Raw genomic sequence first — 23336 nt, 5'->3', positions numbered from 1 at the left:
CAGCGGCGGCCCCTTTGATGGGTAAAGAGGGATGCGGACGGGGCATCGATCCGATTGGCCGTGAGGGCCGCCGGATCAGCCGAGGGGTTCCTTTGATGTAGAGGAGAATTAAATGGGAGAGGAAAGGGCGATGATCAGTTCGTGTGTTCTTCTCAAGCCAGCGATCGGGGCCGTCGACTTTCCGGCCACTCGAACGTCCGTGCGACGAGTCGCAGTGCAGCGAGGACTGGACCGCAGGAGCTCCGTGCGGGTCAAATCGTGAGCACGAGAGAGAGAAATTCCAAAGAGGTGGGGTGGATTGGGTTTAGACTGGGGAGTGACAGCGTAGTTCCCTCACCGATTTTAGCTCTGGGTCACCTCGTGGTTAATCCAAGTCACACCGGGAATAAATCGTTAGCGAGCAATAACCGTCTCGTGTGGTTTCTGCGAGTGTGGGAAGAGCGCATGGTGGCGTGAGTCCGCTCGTCGTAACACGGAGATGTGTGCGCGAATAACTCTATCGGGGCGACCATTGTGTGCGAATGCGACCGACGTTCCTCTGTCGTCGTGCCGAGTTTGCGCGCGAATCCGGTCGCCAGTGTTCATCATTGTGCAGAGGAGCCGGAGAACGATTAAAGCATTTCTTTAATCCGCCAGTGTACCGCAATACTCGTTCTAAAACCCATCATCCCGCATACCCGCCCCACCGCCCTTTAAATCATCCCCATTGCACACTTGCGGCTTCAACACGTGCGTCAGTGACGTCACTGCCTACACATCCACAGAGGCACCTAGTACAAATCAAACAGGATAATTTAGCATTGAAATAGCTATGTTAAAGTCAAAGCCTACACATCCACAGAGGCACGGAGTACATGGACGTCAAAGGTGCTGCAACAACTCAACTATCATACAATAAACTGATGTGAAAAAACCTAAGTCTAAATTACATCAATATAATAAATGTACTCAATATATTCTTCAATAAGCTGAGATGTTAACAGTAACTGGGTAAACACTACACTATATAATGAATACCATATAGTAAACCAATAAAAACTAAAATATAAACTACCTCAATGTTTATACTCTTTGGTTCTATTGGGTAAAGTCATGTAGGTGAAAATAAAATAACAAAAAATCACGACGTTTCAGCCACAACACAAGCGGCCTTCATCAGGTGAAGGGACGAGACTGTCTGGAGGACAGCGCTGGAGTGAGAGAAGCCACGCTTAGATCACGACCTTTAAGCTCAATGTTATGAATAAATTTCGATTTAAAGCTTTCGTGACTGCAATGATTCATCTTCTTTGGTTCTTTCGGTAAAGTCACGTAGAATGAGAAATAAATTATAAATTGATAAAATAAAATAACACAATAATATTCTCACGACGTTTCGGCCACAACACAAGCGGCCTTCATCAGGTGAAGGGACGAGACTGTCTGGTAGGACAGCGCTGGAGTGAAAGAGCCACGTTCAGAACGTGAGCCACGTTCTGAACGTGAGCCACGTTCTGAACGTGAGCCACGTTCTGAACGTGAGCCACGTTCTGAACGTGAGCCACGTTCAGAACGTGAGCCACGTTCTGAACGTGAGCCACGTTCTGAACGTGAGCCACGTTCTGAACGTGAGCCACGTTCTGAACGTGGCTCTTTCACTCCAGCGCTGTCCTACCAGACAGTCTCGTCCCTTCACCTGATGAAGGCCGCTTGTGTTGTGGCCGAAACGTCGTGAGAATATTATTGTTTTATTTTATTTTATCAATTTATTATTTTATTCTCATTCTACGTAACTTTACCGAAAGAACCAAAGAAGGTTATCAATAAACTCTACATATTCTCCAATCAACTGAGCTACCAACAATAAGTTGTTTTATATCACAATGCTATATGGCGAAAAAATGGGTGGATTCTTACCCTCAACTTTAGCAACACGTACAGCTACGAGCCCCGTTCAGACGGACGAGTTCATCATGGTCGGAACGGAGGAGGGAGGAGACAGCTGCGAGGCGCTGTTATACTCCATGTTGTAAACCATACCATTAACTGTGGTGTGAGAGGTATTAAGAGTCAATGCCAGCGAAAGAGCTGCGGTCTGAAGGTCCTCGTAAAATACAATTAATTAAGAACCTAAATGGTTTAAAACATCTTTCCAATGGTTACTAAGCCAGAATCCATCTTCTCGGTTCAAATTATCTCTGTGCTTGTATATGTGGGTGACCTCAAGAACGAATCTCTCATGGTAGCCGGTTGGTTTGCAAAGAACCTCCGTCTTGGAAGTCAATGTCATGTGAGCCCACTGAATTATAACAGTGATCTACCATGGCAGAGGAGTTCGTTCTACCGTGTTTCAAGTCTGCTTTATGTTCGCGGATGCGGTCCGAGATATGTCGTTTGGTTTCTCCAATGTAGCTACTACCACAGAGGCACTTTAGTTTGTAAACGCCCGGGTACTGTATGTCTGGAACAGCATCTTTTACAGATGGAACCAGATCACGGATTTTATGTACTGTGATGAATCGGACCTGGATCTTGTGTTTATTCAGGATTTTGGAGATCTTTTTAGTGACCCCTGCAATGTAGGGTAAGGTGATGGTTTTGAGTGGCTCCACAAGAGGATCCTTCTTCATGACTGGAATGATGGCTTTGCAGATTGTGTAGTCGGAGTAACCATTAGCCCTGAGAGCCTGGTGTACGTGCTTGAGTTCACTGGTAATGTGTTCCTGGTCGGAAATGCATTGGGCTCTATGGTATAGAGTATTGATGAGGGAGTTCTTCTGGGATGGATGGTGGTGGGAATCCGGTTTCAAGTAAGCATCTGTATGGGTAGCTTTCCTGTAGACAGAGTGGCTCATTGAACCATCAGGTCTCCTTTTAATTAAGACATCCAAAAAGGGTAGTTTGCCATCTTTTTCAACCTCCATGGTAAATCTGATGGCTGGGTGTATGGAACTGATGTGGTCGCGGAATTGGTCTAGAGCAGGCTGGCCATGTGGCCAGATGACAAAGGTGTCATCCACGTACCTCTTCCATAAGGTCGGGCGTAGAGTGGCAGTCTGGATGGCGTCAGTTTCAATTTTTTCCATGAATACGTTGGCTACAACCGGAGATAGGGGGGAGCCCATTGGGGTGCCCTCAGTTTGTTTGTAGAAAGTTCCATTCCAGGTGAAGTATGTGTTGGTTAAGCAACGTCTCACCAGGGGGGGTACATCAGTATGCAGTCCTTGATGAACCAGGTCTTCAATGATAGCGATGGTGTCAGGTACCAGAACTTTGGTGAACAAGGACACCACATCAAAACTGACAAGCAGGTCGTCTGGGGACAGGGAAATGCATTTGATTGTCGATACCAGGTGAGTAGAGTTTAGTACCGCAGAGGTGGTTTTTCCAGTGAAAGGTTGCAGTATATCAGCAAGAAAACGTGCCAGTTTATAAATGGGGGAGTGGATAGTAGAGACGATGGGACGAAGGGGTGTATCTTTGGAAGGCCATATAATCTTGGTGGTCTGGCAGCAGAGGGTTTCAACGAGAACTGTTTGGTCTGATCAATTAATGCTGTTGAATCAGAGATGTTGTTCGTTTTGGTAACCAGGCTGTTGGTGGGATCTCTTTTTATTTTTGTATAGCTGCCATCGTTGAGTAGTTCTTGAAATTTGTTGTATTATTCTGTTTTGTCCATGATGACAGTGGCATTGCCCTTGTCGGCTGAGAGGACAGCAATATCATCTCTTTTTTAATTGAGATATTTCAAAGCGTTCATCTTTGCTGATGTTGCTAGGTGGCAACTTAGCGTTTTTGAGGGTTGCAGCGATTTCAGATCTTGCTACGTCTGCAGCGATGTGACTCAAGCCCTTGAGTGCAACGTCGACATGGGCAATGATATCATTAACCGGTATGTGTCTCGGTGTGACAGCAAAGTTTAGACCTTTAGCTAAAACGGATTTCAGGCCATCAGAAATAGAACTGTTACTGCGATTAATTACGACTTTGTTAACGTCTATCTTTTCGGTGTGTGGATCCGATTTTTTGTTGGAGAGGTGATTGAATTTGGAAATTAAATTGTCCCTACATTTGGTCGACATAGTGGCAGCCGAAGAGGTAGTCATATTGTCTACATGTTCCCAATCCGATGTAGACATTGTTGCTGTCAATGTCACGCAAGCTTTAAATCGAAATTTAACCGCCTCTACGGGGAGGGATTCCACATGTGGGTGAATAAGTTCAAGTCACTGAATGAAGATTTGGAAAGACTTGAACGACAGCAAGCAGAGCTGGCGAGCAAACACAAGTGGACAGAAATGAAAAAACTTCAACCCCGCAGACCAGCTTATTGTCAAAACATGGAACGCGCTTCCTGTCACATACCACACACTGCAGCGTGTGAGTATTGCTGTATTGACCATGTTTGGTTCTACGTATTCATGTGAGCAGTCGTTCTCACATCTAAAAAACATCAAGACCAACCTATGATCCCGTTTAACGGATGAAAGCCTCAACGCCTGCATGAAGCTTAACCTCACCACGTATCAACCAGACTACAAAGCCATCAGCAAAACCATGCAGCACCAGAAGTCGCATTAATAGTAAGAAGTATTTTATTCATTATTGGTTGTTGGTATAACAACGTTATTAAAAATAATACATTCAGAGACTTATTATATTCTAAAATTGGTGGTCTTAGTTAAAAATACACGCATTTAGTTGTATTCAGTGTTAAAAAATATTATATGGCTCTCACGGAAATTTATTTTAAAATATGTGGCTTTCATGGCCCTCTCAGCCGCCAAAAAGGTTCCCGACCCCTGATCTAGCTAGTCGATCTTCTTTCTTCACCGGCTCTTCATCTTGCTCGAGTCGAACTGCCCCCTCAGCTCTCCGGGTCCCGGCTTTTATACTGTCCCTCGCCGAGGGGCGTGGCTGGGAGGGATCACAGCGTCCCCCCCACGGTCCCCCAAGGGTGGTGGCCGTAGCGGACGTAGTTCGTGGCCACCGCCCTACGACCGCGTGTCACACCCTCCCGTAACACCTCTACAACTTGTACCGACAAAATTCCTCAGGTCCCCAGCAGGGGCGCTGGGTCGGCGTGTTTGAACACAAGGCGCTCTGGGCTGCTTCGTCAGTCTCTCTCCACCGCTGGGGTGGTTGCCGAGTCTGCGCGCTGGTCACGCTGTCGGCGGTGCCCGTACTGGCAGGGATGATGGGTCCGGCTACGTCTCCGTAGATGCGCGCCATCATCCCGTCGCCAGACGCCGCTCGTAGCTCGTCCGCTGGTTGCCGCGCGTCACCCCCCTTGGCACCAGACACTGTTGGTCCTTGTAGACTGTGGAGCGACTTGGAGAGATAGTGCCTGCCATCTCCCCCCCCCCCCCCCCCTTTTCAAGAGTCCTCTTCCAGTTGTCTGTACAGAGGACAAGCTACAGATCAAGTTAAATCGTTCCCTGTCAGTCTCCGATTCCGATCCTCAACTAAACTTCGCCTGCGGGGTTGCGATTTGAAGGGGCACTCTCACGAATAGTGAGTGGTTGCACCAGCTTTCGCAAAAAGGGTTGCCTTTGATCGGAGCACAATTGGAACGATTGTCACTATGATCGTATGTGTTGACTGTACACAGCGACCTCGCCACCGGGAAAAGTAATGTTACAGCACTCCCCGCCCCACGTTTGTATTGTAATACTGCGAGCACCAGCCTTGGCTGGAAGCCTCTCTTAATGACGCAAAAAAAAAAACTTTCCGTGATGCGTGGCTTCTGCCGATGCAGTGCTCCCTATCAATTTTCCAGTCACGAGGGCGATCCCTGGACCCTGCCACTCCCAGTACTTCGTCTTTCGTAAGGCATTGTGAAAAGCAACAGTTTTTAATGAGCGTCACAAATTAATGCAAAGCTTCCTCATCCAGTCCAATGATGTGGTTGACGAAGTGTGGATTTCAGCGGTACCGCCAGGCTGCGCTTGATTGTTCGGACTTCTCCAGTCGCAGTTGGGCGATTATTTGAGCAGTACTGATTTCTGTTTTTGCGTTCTTGCTTATATCTGAATTTTTTCCTACCTTAGGCTCTTTCTTCTCACAAAGGGGCAGCTGTTTTCCTTTTGAAGTCGCTTGGGGCTGTTTTGTTGTCCGGATTTTCTTTATCACCGACATGTTTCTGTTCACGTTTTGGGCAGCGTTCCCCACGCTCCCATCACGGGCTGGAAGTGCTGCAAATTTTTTCGCATCGGACTTGCAGTCTCTCTCAAAAAGGGGGCGCTTGTGGCCTTTTGAAGTCGTGAACGATTGTGCACGGGGTGTGTGTGTGCTTGCTGTCACCATGTAATTCCGTTCTCTCATCACGGGTAGGAAGTCAAATAGAATATCATTCACCCCTTATAGCTTGGTACCGTACCACTTTCCGCAGTTTTGACCCTGCAAGTGACTTGAAGTACGTTTTGAGCAGCGTTCACAGCTCTCGCGTCGTGGTTTTGAATTATTGCGTGGTAATTGATATATTAGGGGAGGCGCCCCCCTGCATACATAATTTACCGCTACCATGTGCTGTTAGCTACTGGAAGACAAAGGCGGTTGGGCGAGGCTTTGATCCCGTGGAATACATATTATCGTGGTCGTGTGTGATTGACACATTTCGCATTGTAGCTCTTCTGAATGACCCTAGGTCTAATACTTTCATAACTATTATTTGGTTCATGCTTAACCAAGATTTGTGGTATACCATAGTTGTTACCAAATATATTCTGAGGGTTTTATTAAACTTTGTTCCCCGTCTGTATCACCAGGGATCCGTGATTCTTATTCTCAAGTTATATTTTGATATCCTGAGGTTGAAGATAGACATTTCGATTTAAAGCTTTCGTGACTGCAGGGAATCATCTTCTTTGGTTCTTTCGGTAAAGTCACGTAGAATGAGAATAAAATAAAAATAAGACAATAAAATTCTCACGACGTTTCGGCCACAACACAAGCGGCCTTCTTCAGGTGAAAGAACAGAACTGTCGAGACGACAGTGCTTCAATGAGTGCTGCTGAGATTCGTGGCGTCTTTTAAGCTCGGTGATAGGTGTGAATGACCTTAGAGTCGCGGCATCTCTTCATGAAGGTGAGAGACTCGATTAGTTGAGCTTTCTTGTCCCGGAGTCTGTTGAAGGATCCTGAAGAGATGCCGTGACACTAAGGTCATTCACACCTATCACCGAGCTTAAAAGACGCCACGAATCTCAGCAGCACTCATTGAAGCACTGTCGTCCCGACAGTTCTGTTCTTTCACCTGAAGAAGGCCGCTTGTGTTGTGGCCGAAACGACGTGAGAATTTCGTCTTATTTTTATTTTATTATTTTATTATCATTCTTTCGGTAAAGTCACCACGTAGATACAGCTAAGCTTCGAACTTTACTGTTGTATTTAAAGAACCCCAGTCAGCTCATAATTATTAACCGTCCTTGGGTGGATTGTGCTGTCCAAGGAAGGTTCGTGACCCTTGCTGTTTCAGTCTTGGTTGTTTTATTGTGGGGTTGTTTCCTTTAAGGCGGTCTTCTCTTTAAGTCAAATGGGGATCTCCTGCAGAATCTCATAAGCCCCCTCCTTGGGTTTGCAGGTTTTATTATATTCTATGACTTCCCCATCAGGCTTATGAGTAATTATCCTCCAGTTGTCTTTTGCGTGGCAAGGCAGGAGGCAGAGGGTGTGACTCACCCTTTCCGTGCCCCAGGGCTACATCCCCATCAAATTACAAAAAAACCAGGCAGAATTACTCTCAATATAATTTTTTGTAAAAGGCAATTACAGTAAAACCTTGGATTGCGAGTAACTTGGTCTGCGAGTGTTTTGCAAGACGAGCAAATTTTTCACTTGATAAGTGTATACTGTTTACACGTGGTCACAACACTATAGTACTGTAGTAAACAGTATACACGTGGTCACAACACTATAGTACTGTAGTAAACAGTATACACGTGGTCACAACACTATAGTACTGTAATAAACAGTATACACGTGGTCACAACATTATAGTACTGTAGTAGACAGTATACATGTGGTCACAACACTATAGTACTATAGTAAACAGTATACACGTGGTCACAACACTATAGTAAACATTACACACGTGGTCACAACACTATAGTACTGTAGTAGACAGTATACACGTGGTCACAACACTATAGTACTGTAGTAGACAGTATACACGTGGTCACAACACTATAGTACTGTAGTAAACAGTATACACGTGGTCACAACACTATAGTACTGTAGTAAACAGTATACACGTGGTCACAACACTATAGTACTGTAGTAGACAGTATACACGTGGTCACAACACTATAGTACTGTAGTAGACAGTATACACGTGGTCACAACACTATAGTACTGTAGTAAACAGTATACACGTGGTCACAACACTATAGTACTGTAGTAGACAGTATACACGTGGTCACAACACTATAGTACTGTAGTAAACAGTATACACATGGTCACAACACTATAGTACTATAGTAAACAGTATACACATGGTCACAACACTATAGTACTATAGTAAACAGTATACACGTGGTCACAACACTATAGTACTATAGTAAACAGTATACACGTGGTCACAACACTATAGTACTATAGTAAACAGTATACACGTGGTCACAACACTATAGTACTGTAGTAAACAGAATACACGTGGTCACAACACTATAGTAAACAGTATACACGTGGTCACAACACTATAGTACTGTAGTAAACAGTATACACGTGGTCACAACACTATAGTACTGTAGTAAACAGTATACACGTGGTCACAACACTATAGTACTGTAGTAGACAGTATACACGTGGTCACAACACTATAGTACTATAGTAGACAGTATACACGTGGTCACAACACTATAGTACTGTAGTAAACAGTATACACGTGGTCACAACACTATAGTACTATAGTAGACAGTATACACGTGGTCACAACACTATAGTACTGTAGTAGACAGTATACACGTGGTCACAACACTATAGTACTGTAGTAGACAGTATACACGTGGTCACAACACTACAGTACTGTAGTAAACAGTATACACGTGGTCACAACACTATAGTACTGTAGTAGACAGTATACACGTGGTCACAACACTATAGTACTGTAGTAAACAGTATACACGTGGTCACAACACTAGTACTATAGTAGACAGTATACACGTGGTCACAACACTATAGTACTGTAGTAGACAGTATACACGTGGTCACAACACTATAGTACTGTAGTAGACAGTATACACGTGGTCACAACACTATAGTACTGTAGTAGACAGTATACACATGGTCACAACACTATAGTACTGTAGTAAACAGTATACACGTGGTCACAACACTATAGTACTGTTGTAAACAGTATACACGTGGTCACAACACTAGTACTGTAGTAGACAGTATACACGTGGTCACAACACTATAGTACTATAGTAAACAGTATACACGTGGTCACAACACTATAGTACTGTAATAGACAGTATACACGTGGTCACAACACTATAGTACTGTAGTAAACAGTATACACGTGGTCACAACACTATAGTACTGTAGTAAACAGTATACACGTGGTCACAACACTATAGTACTGTAGTAAACAGTATACACGTGGTGACAACACTATAGTACTGTAGTAAACAGTATACACGTGGTCACAACACTATAGTACTAAAGTAAACAGTATACACGTGGTCACAACACTATAGTACTGTAGTAAACAGTATACACGTGGTCACAACACTATAGTACTGTTGTAAACAGTATACACGTGGTCACAACACTAGTACTGTAGTAGACAGTATGCACGTGGTCACAACACTATAGTACTATAGTAAACAGTATACACGTGGTCACAACACTATAGTACTGTAGTAAACAGTATACACGTGGTCACAACACTATAGTACTGTAGTAAACAGTATACACGTGGTCACAACCCTAAGCAGTGTTAGCGATGAATCTGTTTAACGACAATGCAATGTCACATTTCCGCGAAATCCTCAAAAGGAGGCAAAAGCGAGTGTCATTGGGATAGGTTCCTTGCTAGAGTCGCATTCCCACTGAGCCAACAGATGGCGGTGATTCAGTTAGTGACAGTGAAAGTCGTCCTACACAATAACCCTCCTCCTCTCCTCTCTCTCGTCTCCCTCACACCAGCCACGATTAAATTTAATTTATAAAGTCGATTACTTAACATTAAATTTAAATAATAAAAATATAAAAAGGTATTTTGTATTAATCATTTTTACATGCATATTTTTGGGTTGTGGAACGAATCATCTGAGTTTCCATGATTTCTTATGGGGGAATTCGCTTTGACATACGAGTGCTTTGGATTACAAACACGTTTCCAGAACGAATAATGCTCGCAATCCAAGGTTTTACTGTATATGCAACATGCTCTTCGAGTGAGAATAGGTTTTCTACTTTTTTCTGGAAACAGGTGTCGAGATGTTAAAACACCAAACTGAAACCTCTCACAAGGAATCACGTCACTGCATTAACTACAACACTTGTGGTCAGAATGCAAACAAAATCACACTGATAATATGATGGCGTTGTCTTTGAAACTGATTGGTCCACACCAGAGACAGCTTTCTTTTGAGCCTCGTCTCAAACGGTGTTAGACCAGAGGACGCTAAACGGCGTGCTCTTCGAGTGTTTGTGATGATACAAAACTCCCGAGTTGCTGAGGTGATTAAGCAAGCACCATATACATGCTAATATTAGTATTATTATAACATAGTGAATGCTTGGGAGCTTATTGACTCTGGCTCCTAGTTAGAGATCTACCCAACCCGCAGGTCCGCAAAGACTGACCGCTCTTACTCTGCAGGTTGAACCTAGGAATTGAGTGTTAAACTTCGCGTTATTTTTGTTAAAGATCGTATAGACAAAATGTTACATGTGTGGTGGTCACTCTGTAAACACGCACATGCTACACAGTAACTACCAGAGCGAGGTCATTCATAACCCTGATGGAGACCCCGCCTGAGGGGTAGAGGCTGTGAAGTGTGTGTGTGTATGGGATCCCCCAGAACCCTGGTCCTAGACAGAAAGTGGGGTCGAACAAGCACAGATTGTTGGGCTCCCTGTGACCAGCACCTCTCCTGAGGGGAGGGGCCTGCGAGGGATCTGTGATCCCTCGGAACCCCCGCCCCTCGGTGGGAAATGGTATAAAAGGCGGGCTCCTGAGAGCAGGAGGCAGTTCGTCTCAAGCCGAAGCCGTGGAGCCGCCTGAAGAGGAGATCCTGGACCCCAAACCCCGACGTCCTTCTGAGGGCCGGGGCTCAGTGCGGTGCCAGTGATCAGCAGGCTAGGGCCCTGAAGTTCCCTCAGCCCGACGTCCTTCTCAGGGCCGGGTCTGGACGGGCCAGTGGTCAAAGACCCACCGGTGCCAGCGGTGGGTCAGCCTCCCCTAGGTCCAGCTAGCCGGAGGGCTAGAGTAGTAGTTCGACCCAAGGCTAGAGTAAGCTAGCCCGGAGGCTGTACCTCCCTAGGTTGTGGGTAAAAGGAACCGTTACCCCTTCGTGTTAAGGACCTAGGGAATCGTTAAGGATATAAATAAAATAGTTTAATTCCTACTACGACTCCGTCTCCATCTATGACTACTACACATGTACACACAAAATCAGACAAGTATTCATTAATTTTGATTTAAAGCTTTCGTGACTGCTACAATTATCATCAGGTGTGAAAACCACAGCAATAATTTTTTCTTGCTGTGGCAGCTGAAAAAAATGACATTTGATTAAAATATGCTTATTTAAATTAGGCTCGGCTTAATTATCTAGGGGTATATTACCAATTGTGAAAATAAAATGGTTGTTTTAGTGTAATTCTATCAGGTATCAGAATTCAGATCCCCTAGTTAAAGATCTACCCAACCCACAAGTCCACAAATACTGAGCGCTCTTGCTGTGCAGGTTGAACCTAGGTATGGAGTTATTTTCATTAAAGGCCTGTGACAAAGGTGAATCTATTCGGGCTTCATTGTCTCAATCTTACACATCTACAGGGTCTCCATTTGACTTTGTATTGTCTAAGAAGTCCACCCACACCTCCACTTCCACAAACTGCTGGGAGTTGCCTCGCTCTGCCTCACAGTCGGAATTCTCCTCCTGCTTCACGTTGCCTCCATTGATGTGAAGGTCCGATTTTGGAGTTGAATCTTCATCTTCACATTTCACCTTCACTTCTTCGCTCTTCACCGTCACCTCTTCAAATTTCACCTTGAAACATTTCATAGTGTCCAAGCTGGAATTCACTTCTGGTTCTTTTTTCAGGAGGGATGGGCTCATTGCAGCACTTTGACTTTCACAAGTCGATTTCAGACTACACTCCTTGGCGATCTTCTGATGCCTGTGTGTTCTCTGGTGTCGATGCAGAACTGATGACTGTGAAAATGCCTTCTCACAGACAGTGCAATTGAAGGGTTTCTCTCCTGTGTGTGTTCCCTGGTGCCTTTTAAGATCAGATGAACTTGAAATTGCCTTCCCACACACAGTGCACTTGAAGGGTTTCTCTCCTGTGTGCGTTCTCTGGTGTTTTTTAAGATTTGATGACTGTGAAAATTCCTTCTCACACACACTGCACTTGAAGGGGTTATCTCCTGTGTGTATTCTTTGGTGTGCTTTAACATAAAATGAAGTTGAAAATGCCTTCCCACACACACTGCACTTGAAGGGTTTCTCTCCTGTGTGCGTTCTCTGGTGTATTTTAAGATTTGATGACTGTGAAAATTCCTTCTCACACACAGTGCACTTGAAGGGTTTTTCTCCTGTGTGTGTCCTCTGGTGTGTTTGAAGACGTGATGACCGTGCAAACGCCTTCCTGCACAGAGTGCACTTGAAGGGGTTCTCTCCTGTGTGCCTTCTCTTGTGTCTCTGAAGATCTGATGACCGTGCAAATGCGCTTCCACACACAGTGCACTTGAAGGGTTTCTCTCCTGTGTGTGTTCTCTGGTGGATCTGAAGACCTGATGAATGTGCAAATGCCTTCTCACAGACAGTGCACTTGAAGGGTTTCTCTCCTGTGTGTGTTCTCTGGTGGCTCTGAAGAACTGACGACTGTGAAAATGTCTTCTCACAGACAGTGCACTTGAAGGGTTTCTCTCCTGTGTGTGTTCTCTGGTGGATCTGAAGACCTGATGAATGTGCAAATGCCTTCTCACAGACAGTGCACTTGAAGGGTTTCTCTCCTGTGTGTGTTCTCTGGTGGCTCTGAAGAACTGACGACTGTGAAAATGTCTTCTCACAGACAGTGCACTTGAAGGGTTTCTCTCCTGTGTGCCTTCTCTGGTGGATCTGAAGATTTGATGACCGTGCAAATGCCTTCTCACAGACACTGCACTTGAAGGGTTTCTCTCCTGTGTGTGTTCTCTGGTGGTTTTTAAGATGTGATAACTCTGCAAATGCCTTTTCACACACACTGCACTTGAAGGGGTTCTCTCCCCTGTGTGTCCTCTGGTGTTTTTTAAGATGTGATGACTCTGCAAATTCCTTCTCACACACACTGCACTTGAAGGTTTTCTCTCCCGTGTGTGTTCTCTGGTGTCTTTTAAGATGTGATGACTCTGCAAATGCCTTCTCACACACAATGCACTTGAAGGGTTTCTCTCCTGTGTGCGTTCTCTTGTGCTGTGCCAAACTTCCAGTACTACCCGTGCTGTATGCACACTGGTCGCATTGTTTATTTTTTGTACCGAGCTGCGCCGAGTGCCGTTGCTTCATCAGACCAATTCTGAAGAGGAAGCGTCAGAGGAAGAGTCAGCTGCAGTCATAAAAATGTATCCACACCATCTACGTCAGTATCAAGACACAGAGGAATGCATATATACAGTCACACATGACTTACACATCTATACTTATTCATATATTCATGATACAGTGAAAATTATTCCCCAATTCATCACGCCGGCTGTTCAGGCACACAATGAGAGGGCCAATGGTCATAAATATTCCTGGATGCCCTAGTATCTTCAAAATGAATGTTTACCCAAAACTCCAAGCACACAATTTCGGCTGTCTAGCTATGAAAGGAATATTTAAGAAGAATTCAGCTATAATAGCAAAGTGTGTTGAAAATAATACTATTTGTATGATGCAGAAATGCATAAATTAATGTTCAATCGAAACTTCGAGGTGGAATCCAGGCTCAGATTTGCTTTAATGCTCGGATGAACAGATCTAACTTCAGCTGCATATGTGGTGAGATATTTTCCTGACTGTTTCCATCCTTACAAAAAGTCCCAGAGGAAAATTAAAATAAACTATTGTTTTGATTTAACCTCCATGTTCAATCGTTAATATACATTACTGCAAATACAAACTTGACATCGTCACACACTGGCATGGTAAAAAGGTGGTAGAACCATGCCTGGCCACCTTCATCTGCTCATTATTAATGCTTTCTCACTTCACCATGTAATTAATTTAAGATCAATCAACATAGCAGAGGCCCACAATAAGTTCAGCTTTCACTTACACTATGTAACACGATTTTTTTTTGTCGCCGGATGGCTAGTGTTATTTTTTTATTGGTCATGCCCACAAACTTTCCTTTTGTAACCAGGACTTTACGTAAAGGAATGACACAAATGCGCACGTTTTCTCATTGAAAATAGGTACATTTCAAAAGATCACTGTCCTGGTCACAAAGGCAAAGTTTGTGGGGAATAATAGCCATTTTCTGTACTTTTGAGGCATAAGCAATTAGAAAATAACACTTACTAGGCAGGGACAATTTTTTTTGTTACAGTGTTATCAATCATGTTTGCTGTTGGCGATAATCAAACTAATTGTCGAGTTCATAATGCAGTGAAATAACTGCGAGATAAACTCTTAAATACACGTACATTTCACATGGATCATTAACATATTATACGAACAAAACATCCAACATTCATGACGAATTGCAAATAACCTTTTCCCAGTGCTAATGCCGTGATAGGTGCAATTTAAGGCCATGTAAGTGTGGATTCCTTGTCAATAGGTAATGGGAATGATCCAGGTGTCAAGGCATGACTGACAGAAGAACCAGCTGTGCTCCCCACTGTCTTGCTGGGTTTGATGAACCCAGCGTTCCACCTATTATTCATGTGGGCGTTGCTCTTCCGACCTCATCGTTATTGCAGAGCAACTATCTCTTATCTGCCATGAAGCATACCTCACTGGGCCTCCTCCACAGAGGCCGATCTCCGCTCCTGGCACCAGTCATCGGCAGGTCCGATCACCTCCACATCCTCCAATCTCTTCTCTAGCCAATGCCTCGCCTGATCAGCCCCTAATATCTGGACAAAAAGCTGGTTGATCATGCAGTGTCTGGGAATGCGGGATTCATGACCAAACCAATGCAGCCTCGCCTGCCAAAGAAACTCAAGATTATATTCTATATTGATATCTAAGGGTCTGTAAGCTTCTAAATAGAATATAAACTGGTTGAAGAGAGGATGAATCATAGGCAGGCCAGCCTTCACTGTATAAGCCAGCACAGATGGTCATTTAAATAAGTTCATATTTTGAATCCACAGAGTAATATCTGTGGCCAAGAAGAATCACAGCTTTGTCCATTAGTTTCTGAAAATGCTTGTCCTGGTGAGGGTCACGGTGGCAGTACGCTGAGAAGGGCGGTCCAGGCCTCCCTTTCCCTGGCGACAGACTCCAGCTCATCCTGGGGAATTCCCAAGCGTTCCCAGGCCAGCCGAGTGACATAGTCCCGCCAGCGTGTCCTGGGGCAAGCCCTGGGGTCATCGCCCAGTGGGACGTGTGTGGTAGAGATCCAGGGGGAGTCTATTGGGGGGGGCATCCTTACATATATTCTATATTGATATCACCCCTAGAGCCAGGGCCCAGGGGTTGTGCTCACCAACAAGCGCCTCGTGACCTCGTGACCCATGTAGCTCAGTCAGGCCAACTCGAATTGGCTAAGTGGTGCCATCCTGTGCGTCGAACATCCGCAGGATGAAGGGTGAGGGGCGGGTGCGATGCCAGTATGGCAGGGAGAGGGATGGTCTCAGACGGACTAGACATTAGCGATGGACACACAAAGCTTTGTACGGAGCAGAAGTCCAGGCACCTTCCACACAGTGTTACACAGTCTAATGAAAGAATGCTGCTCGACTAATTTTAAATGAGACTTTGGCTGCCAAACCAGAGCTGGTCGTGAACACATTAACCAGGTATGGGAGCTCCTACAAGACTTGTAGAACTGCCTGATTATTCATGCAGAGTTGAGCAGGTGCAGTGTTGTATGACATGACATTCAGAGGCAGGTCATTTATTTTTGTGGAACATTTGCAAGGCCCCATTTCATGATGGAATTATCAAGGCACAGAACAAGATGCCCTAATTCCATCTCACTGAGTAGCCATTACCAAATCATCAGATGTGACATGGTTGACCAGCAGGGAACGATCCCTTAACTATAACCAGGCATTGATGAGCGTATCATTGTAACTATAACGAATGCAATGGTTTTCATATGACGATTTGGAGATTCTCAAACTACATAGTTATTGAAGATGCTATGTAATGTAATGCATGGGGCCAGAGTGAATTTCTGCCACAAGCCAAGTTGAACAGGAAATGGCTCCGACTCCTGGTCACGCAACTTTAGACTGTCCTGCTCAAAATCATACAAATCCTCAATTAATGTGAACAGACGCATAGATTTGAAAACAAATAACAACCCAAAGCCCCAAGCCTCTTTATGGTAATACAGGCCTTAATTAAATCAAGAATGCAGAGATCTAGTTTCTGTTGAAAATCCGTACACCTCTACTGTAGTCAATAGACAGAAGATACGGCAGCCCCTTGCATTTCGCGGAGGTTACGTTCTTGGAAATTGCTGCGCGAAAGATAAAAGCGCGATATTCAATACTTAAGCCTTACCAAAGTAATGGCGTTAAGTAAACGTCAACGAAATTTGACATCACATATGAATTAAGTACTGTACTGTATTCCAAATAAACTATACAATTGAAATAAAGAAGAAGAAACCGGATACAAAAAATATTCCAAGACAAAAAATTAGTATAAATCTATAAAGATAAAGCATGGCAAGACATTACTCTTAATGTTTGATTATTGAGACCTGTGCGAAGCCGGGTAACTTAGCTAGTACTGAAAAAATACTATATCTTAGATGTTGGTGCTTGAATGGGGAGCGGTAGTCCTACGGTTAGCATCCTGAGCTATAATCCCAGCGAGCCGATTTGTATTCCTACAGAGCCAAGCCACAACATTTGGCTGTCGCCTGATGAAGCTGGTTATAATTACTGGCGAAACATCGTACTCAGATTGTAAATGTTGATAGATGGGTGTATGGAATGGATGTGTACTCTTTGGTTCTTTGGTAAAGTCACGTAGGTAGAAATAAAATAAAACAAATCACGACGTTTCGAACGCAACACGAGCGATCTTCATCAGGTGGGACAACCAAAATGCTGAAGTCGGCGGGAGAGCTGCCGTGGCAAGAAGTTATATAGGTAAGAGAGGGGGGAGGAGGCAAGGGGAGAGAGGGGGGGGGGTAGGGGCAGGGCACGTGAGCGTTAAGGAAAAAGGACGTTAGGCTGGGGGGGGGGGGGGGGGAAGTGAGCGGGACTAGAAGTGGGAAGGTGGTGGAAGAACAGATAGAGGACGTGAGGCAAATTGAACAATCATTGGAAGGATGTCATCAACCAGGTAATGCCTTAACTTTTGTTGTTTCCATCATTACCTGCCGGTTTACTGCTAGCCCCACCCACTCCCCCCCAGCCTCACGTCCTCTTCCCCTAGCGCTCACGCGGCCCTCCTCCTACCCCCCCTCTCTCCCCCCTTGCCTCCTCCCCCCTCTCTTACCTATATAACCTCTTGCCACGGCAGCTCTCCTGCCGACTTCAGCATTTTCTTGCTGTGGTTGTCCCACCTGATGAAGATCGCTCGTGTTGCATTCGAAACGTCGTGATTTGTTTTATTTTCTTATTTCTACCTACGTTACTTTACCGAAAGAACAAAAAAGTATGGATTCCTGCAGTCACGAAAGCTTCAAATCAAGATGGAATTGCTGTGGTTGAGAAATTGGTTCAGTGCTGGCAGGCCACGTGGTCAGATGACGAACGTGTCATCTACGTATCTCTTCCACAAGGAAGGACATAGGGTGGATGTCTGGATGGCATCTGTCTCAAATGTCTTCATGAAAACATTCGCTACCACTGGCGATAAGGGAGAACCCATTGGGGTACCCTCATTTTGTTTGTAGAATGTACCATTCCAGGTGAAGTGTTGGTAAGGCAGTGCCAAGCCCTCACGATGAACAGATATTCTGACCGTACAATCCGCAAAGCTGTCTCCCCAGCAATGTGGAGACAACCATCTGAGGATCCAACTGAAACCATCACTTTGCCATACATAGCAGGGGTTACCAAAATATTTCCAAAATCTTAAACAAACACAAGATCTAGGTTCGTTTCAACACAGTACACAAAATCCGTGATTTGATCCCATCTGTAAAGGATGCGATTCCTGACATGCAATACCCTGGTGTCTACAAACTGAGTTGTGGCTGCGGCAGCAGTTACATTGGGGAAACGAAACGACATGTTTGATTAATTAACGTCAGTGCACTGGCACTCTATCATCTACACTGATAATTTTACTTTTGACCATTATGAGTGCATGCCAGTCTATAATCTGTTGCCTGCTTCTTTACCTCACTCAGCGTACTGCCACAGCCTTTCACGTCGACTGTTTTCTGCTTTTTCAGCTGCTGCCCGTATTGCCAGCTTTTGATGTCGACTGTAGCTGTGCTTATGTCATTGAGTCGGCATATTGGCAGTCTATAATCTAGACTGTATCCTGCTTCTCAACTTACCTGTGCGTACTGATGCTCTTTCATTTACACTTACTACAGCTTAATTCTTCAATGCATTTCTATTGTTTCGATTGCTCACCTCACGCTATTTACTCATACGTAGTACTGCGATGCTGATTAATATGTTATACTGCTAAATACGTTGGACTTTCTTAGCTACAGCCCATTGCATTTCGTCTATCGTTTTGTTACATTGGTGGGAACATCACCCATTTCTATTTCGCCGTACCGCACCTTTACTTTTCACTAAAGCGGGGAGAACGCAGGGAGGTTCAATGCCCCAAATATTGTTGACCTTGCTTTCTTACGGTGGGTGAGGAACATTGCCAGAGGGACATTGTTCCTCCATACCAAGGAAACACCATCGCACGATTTCCTGACAATAACAGAGCATACGATGCCCTACAATAACACATTGTCCTGTCGCAAGGCCAAGATGCCTACCACGTCAACATTCCTCCAATTACAAAGCTGCAGGACAAAGACATCCTCTCAAAACTGTCTACTCTAAAAATACTTCGATGCCTTCGTGATCATGGACAGAGGAGGAAACCGCATATGATGGTGCGCCAACCTCTTTCACCAGTATGTTGTCGATAAGTATGCCAACATTGAGAGTGGGCGCCTTCTTTACATTCAACTGAATCAAAACCGACTGCGTGTGAACAGTATGCTCATCTCTGGGGCGACATCAATGCCGAAGGAGATACAAACGCTCACAATATGGGCAGATTAGTTGCTTTGCCTTCATCCTTCACAGCTCCACCAAGATACATGCATGAGAAGACTCAGGATGCCATGACGTACATCAGCCAATATGCCACGCCCCATCTCTACATCACCTTCACTTGCAATCCTGAATGAAAGGAGATCCAGCTTTAGCTTTATCCAAACCAAAAGCCACCAGACAGACATGACATCTTAGCGAGGGTCTTCAAACTCAAAGTTTATTGCCTCATGATGCTCATCACGACCAACGAAGGCGGCGTCTTGGGATAGACAAGCAGTACCTTGCACACCATTGGGTGGCAAAAACGTCCTGTTCCTCATGCTCACATTTCCCAAATGGATGAGGGAAACAATTCATGCAATTCACATTGACACATTTATCAGTACTGAGCTACCTCACCTTCATCAAGACTCTGCCCTTTTGTTATGTGGTATGCAACCAAATGGTCCATGGCCCATGTGGCCAGTTCAATCTAAATGCGCCATGTATGCAAGACCACAGCAGTACCAAGAGGTATCCATGCAACTACTTGAAAGACGCTCAAGTTGGCCCATGATGGCTATCCTCTATATCTTCGCAGAAATACTGAGCATGGTGGATTTCAAACAACGCTCAGACCTGCCACTAACTCGCTAATTAAGGTTCACAACCGATGGATCATTTCCCTACTGCCCTCCCCTGTGCAAGATCTTCCACCATCTTCATGAAGCTATGACAGAAGCTTCTGATGCTCAGTCCCCTTTCCCAACTGACATTGCTCTTCTGCATAAATCTTCAAGTTTGCAGCCCAGTAAGGACATCCTCCACGGAGCTCAATGACAAAATACAAACCTCGACGTCAACTTCTCTGATGTGATCTTCAAACAGGCCCTCATCCTCCTTCAGGGCAAACTGCACTGCATTGGTGCTAAATACCTCGCGTCTATGGGACTACCAACGCCCTACACGGACAACCTGCATGCCCTTGCTCAAGAAGGCCCTAAGTTAAATACGCCATTGTGCTTTAACGGCTTCGTATATTTACTCACGGAAATTAACCAAGGCTCACGCGTGCACAAAGTCAAGCCCACACGAACATCTTGGAAGACATTGAGACTACAAATTGAGTCTTTTTGTTTCCCCCCTTGACGCACCTGCCAGTACTGGGAAGACTTTTGTTGTCAAACTGCTCCTCGCTAAGGCTCGCCAGAGAGAGAGAGAATTGCTCTAGCTGTGGCATCATCGGGGATTGCTGTGTAAGTGGATGTGTGTGTAAGTCGATGTGTGTGTGTAAGTCGATGTGTGTGTGTAAGTCGATGTGTGTGTAAGTCGGTGTGTAAGTCGATGTGTGTGTAAGTCGATGTGTGTGTAAGTGGATGTGTAAGTGGATGTGTGTGTAAGTCGATGTGTGTGTCAGTCGATGTGTGTGTACGTGGATGTGTGTGTAAGTGGATGTGTGTGTAAGTCGATGTGTAAGTCGATGTGTGTGTAAGTCGATGTGTGTGTAAGTCGATGTGTGTGTAAGTCGATGTGTGTGTAAGTCGATGTGTGTGTAAGTCGATGTGTGTGTGAGTCGCTGTGTGTGTGAGTCGATGTTTGTGTAAGTCGATGTGTGTGTAAGTCGATGTGTGTGTAAGTCGATGTGTGTGTGTAAGTCGATGTGTGTGTAAGTCGATGTGTGTGTGTGTAAGTCCATGTGTGTGTAAGTCGATGTGTGTGTGTGTAAGTCGATGTGTGTGTAAGTCGATGTGTGTGTGTAAGTCGATGTGTGTGTAAGTGGATGTGTGTGTAAGTGGATGTGTGTGTAAGTGGATGTGTGTGTAAGTCGATGTGTGTGTAAGTCGATGTGTGTGTAAGTCGATGTGTAAGTCGATGTGTGTGTAAGTCGATGTGTGTGTAAGTCGATGTGTAAGTCGATGTGTGTGTAAGTCGATGTGTGTGTAAGTGGATGTGTGTGTAAGTGGATGTGTGTGTAAGTGGATGTGTGTGTAAGTCGATGTGTAAGTCGATGTGTGTGTAAGTCGATGTGTGTGTAAGTCGATGTGTGTGTAAGTCGATGTGTGTGTAAGTCGATGTGTGTGTAAGTCGATGTGTGTGTAAGTCGATGTGTGTGTGAGTCGCTGTGTGTGAGTCGATGTTTGTGTAAGTCGATGTGTGTGTAAGTCGATGTGTGTGTGTGTAAGTCCATGTGTGTGTGTGTGTAAGTCGATGTGTGTGTGTGTAAGTCTTTGTGTGTGTAAGTCGATGTGTGTGTAAGTCGATGTGTGTGTAAGTCGATGTGTGTCAGTCGATGTGTGTGTAAGTCGATGTGTGTGTAAGTCGATGTGTGTGTAAGTCCATGTGTGTGTAAGTCGATGTGTGTGTAAGTCCATGTGTGTGTAAGTCGATGTGTGTGTAAGTCGATGTGTGTGTCAGTCCATGTGTGTGTGGGGAGCGATAGTGTAGTGGTTAGCGCTACGCTGCGCTATGAACCTGGCGACCCGGGTTCGATTCCCGCTCACGGACAACACCAGTGACGATTATCTGAACCGGTCCCGGGTCTCCCCTAGGTCGGCTCAGCCTCAAATGAGTACCTGGTGTAGCGGTGTGTAAACATCGCCACTGGGGAGACAAAGGCGGTCGGGCGTGGTGCTGGCCACTCACCGCCTCGTGTACCGTTCCGGCCTTCATAGGTGCTCGCTAACAGCACTTGCCCCTACAGTCTGTTAAGGCTATACGGGGGATCTTTGTGTGTTTGAGTCCATGTGTGTGTAAGTCTATGTGTGTCTGTGTATTTTTTGTACAGGCAACGCCAGATGTCTGTGTGTGTACGTTGCTGTGTGTCAGTCCATGTGTGTGTGTTTGAGTCCATGTGTGTGTGTTTGAGTCCATGTGTGTGTGAGTCCATGTGTGTGTCTGTGTGTAAGTCTATGTGTGTGTAAGTCCATGTGTGTGTGTTTGAGTCCATGTGTGTGTAAGTCTACGTGTGTCTGTGTATTTTTTGCACAGGCAACGCCATATGTCTGTGTGTAAGTCGCTGTGTGTGTGTCAGTCCATGTGTGTGCATGGCTTAAAGTGAGCGTGTAAGTCACTGTGTGTAAGTCACTGTGTGTGTGTGTAAGTCAATGTGTGTGTGTGAGTCGATGTGTATGTGTGTATCTAAAGCCCATGTCTGTGTGTTGGCCAATGTGTGTGTGTGTAAGTCAATGTGTGTGAGTCAATGTGTGTGTGTATCTAAAGCCAATGTCTGTGTGAGTCGAATCAGAGAATTAAAGCAAACGCAATCAGGCGATGGGCAGGAGGCAAGGCCCCGCATGGCTAGGCCCCGCGTTGTAACGTTCCGGCCTGGACGTCGATTCCATTACTCGCTGCTACTCAATTGATATCCCTACGAGAGAGAGGAGCGAGGCTGTACCTGGGTAAACAACAACAACAACAACACCACCAACACGACAACACGACAACAACAACAACCACGATGTGAACTTCTCACCTCGGCTCACAGTGAGCGCGCGCGTAGTTCGGCAGCTTCCTGGTGTCTCGTGACGTCACGCGGCAGCAGACCACATGACGTCACTAGCGGGGTACACACCTCCCCCTCACGCCGATGAGGTATGCAGTGGTTGACGTCAGAAAGCGGGGTTAGAGTTCAAGTTTATTAAGTTTCCTATTCCATTGATCCCTCTATTGAACATTGACCCTTTGGTGTGCGTGAGCTCAACAACGTGAACATTGTGTATACAGTGTGTGTGTGTACAAACTGTGTATACGTGTGTGTGTACAAACTGTGTATACAGTGTGTGTATACAAACTGTGTATAAGTGTGT

At 45.1% G+C, this 23336-nt stretch overlaps 2 protein-coding genes across 4 annotated transcripts in view; one reads left to right on the top strand and one right to left on the bottom strand.

Annotated features, from left to right (window-relative positions):
* The window catches only part of LOC116957256 (uncharacterized), a 631244-nt gene that overhangs the window by 598654 nt on the left and 9254 nt on the right, over positions 1-23336 (top strand). The window lies entirely within an intron of this gene.
* Positions 5831-23086, bottom strand: LOC116957274 (uncharacterized). Of its 3 annotated transcripts, none has more exons than XM_076055426.1 (2): positions 23003-23086; positions 5831-13712 (listed from the first exon to the last, which is right to left on the bottom strand). In XM_076055426.1, the coding sequence occupies exon 2, from the start codon at positions 13700-13702 to the stop codon at positions 11975-11977; it is 1728 nt and encodes a 575-aa protein (XP_075911541.1). In that variant the 5' UTR covers positions 13703-13712; positions 23003-23086; the 3' UTR covers positions 5831-11974. The 3 variants fall into 3 exon arrangements, with proteins under 3 accessions (XP_075911541.1, XP_075911542.1, XP_075911540.1); XM_076055427.1 differs by lacking the exon at positions 23003-23086 and adding an exon at positions 17810-17865; XM_076055425.1 differs by lacking the exon at positions 23003-23086 and adding an exon at positions 15138-15722.

This window comes from Petromyzon marinus, chromosome 71 (assembly GCF_048934315.1).
Source record: "Petromyzon marinus isolate PM22_M1 ecotype Great Lakes invasive population chromosome 71, UKy_Petmar_22M1.pri1.0, whole genome shotgun sequence".
Classification (NCBI taxonomy): Eukaryota; Metazoa; Chordata; class Hyperoartia; order Petromyzontiformes; family Petromyzontidae; genus Petromyzon; species Petromyzon marinus.
The sequence above is the reverse complement of the archived record's forward strand: the minus strand, read 5'-3'. Positions and strand labels throughout refer to the sequence as shown.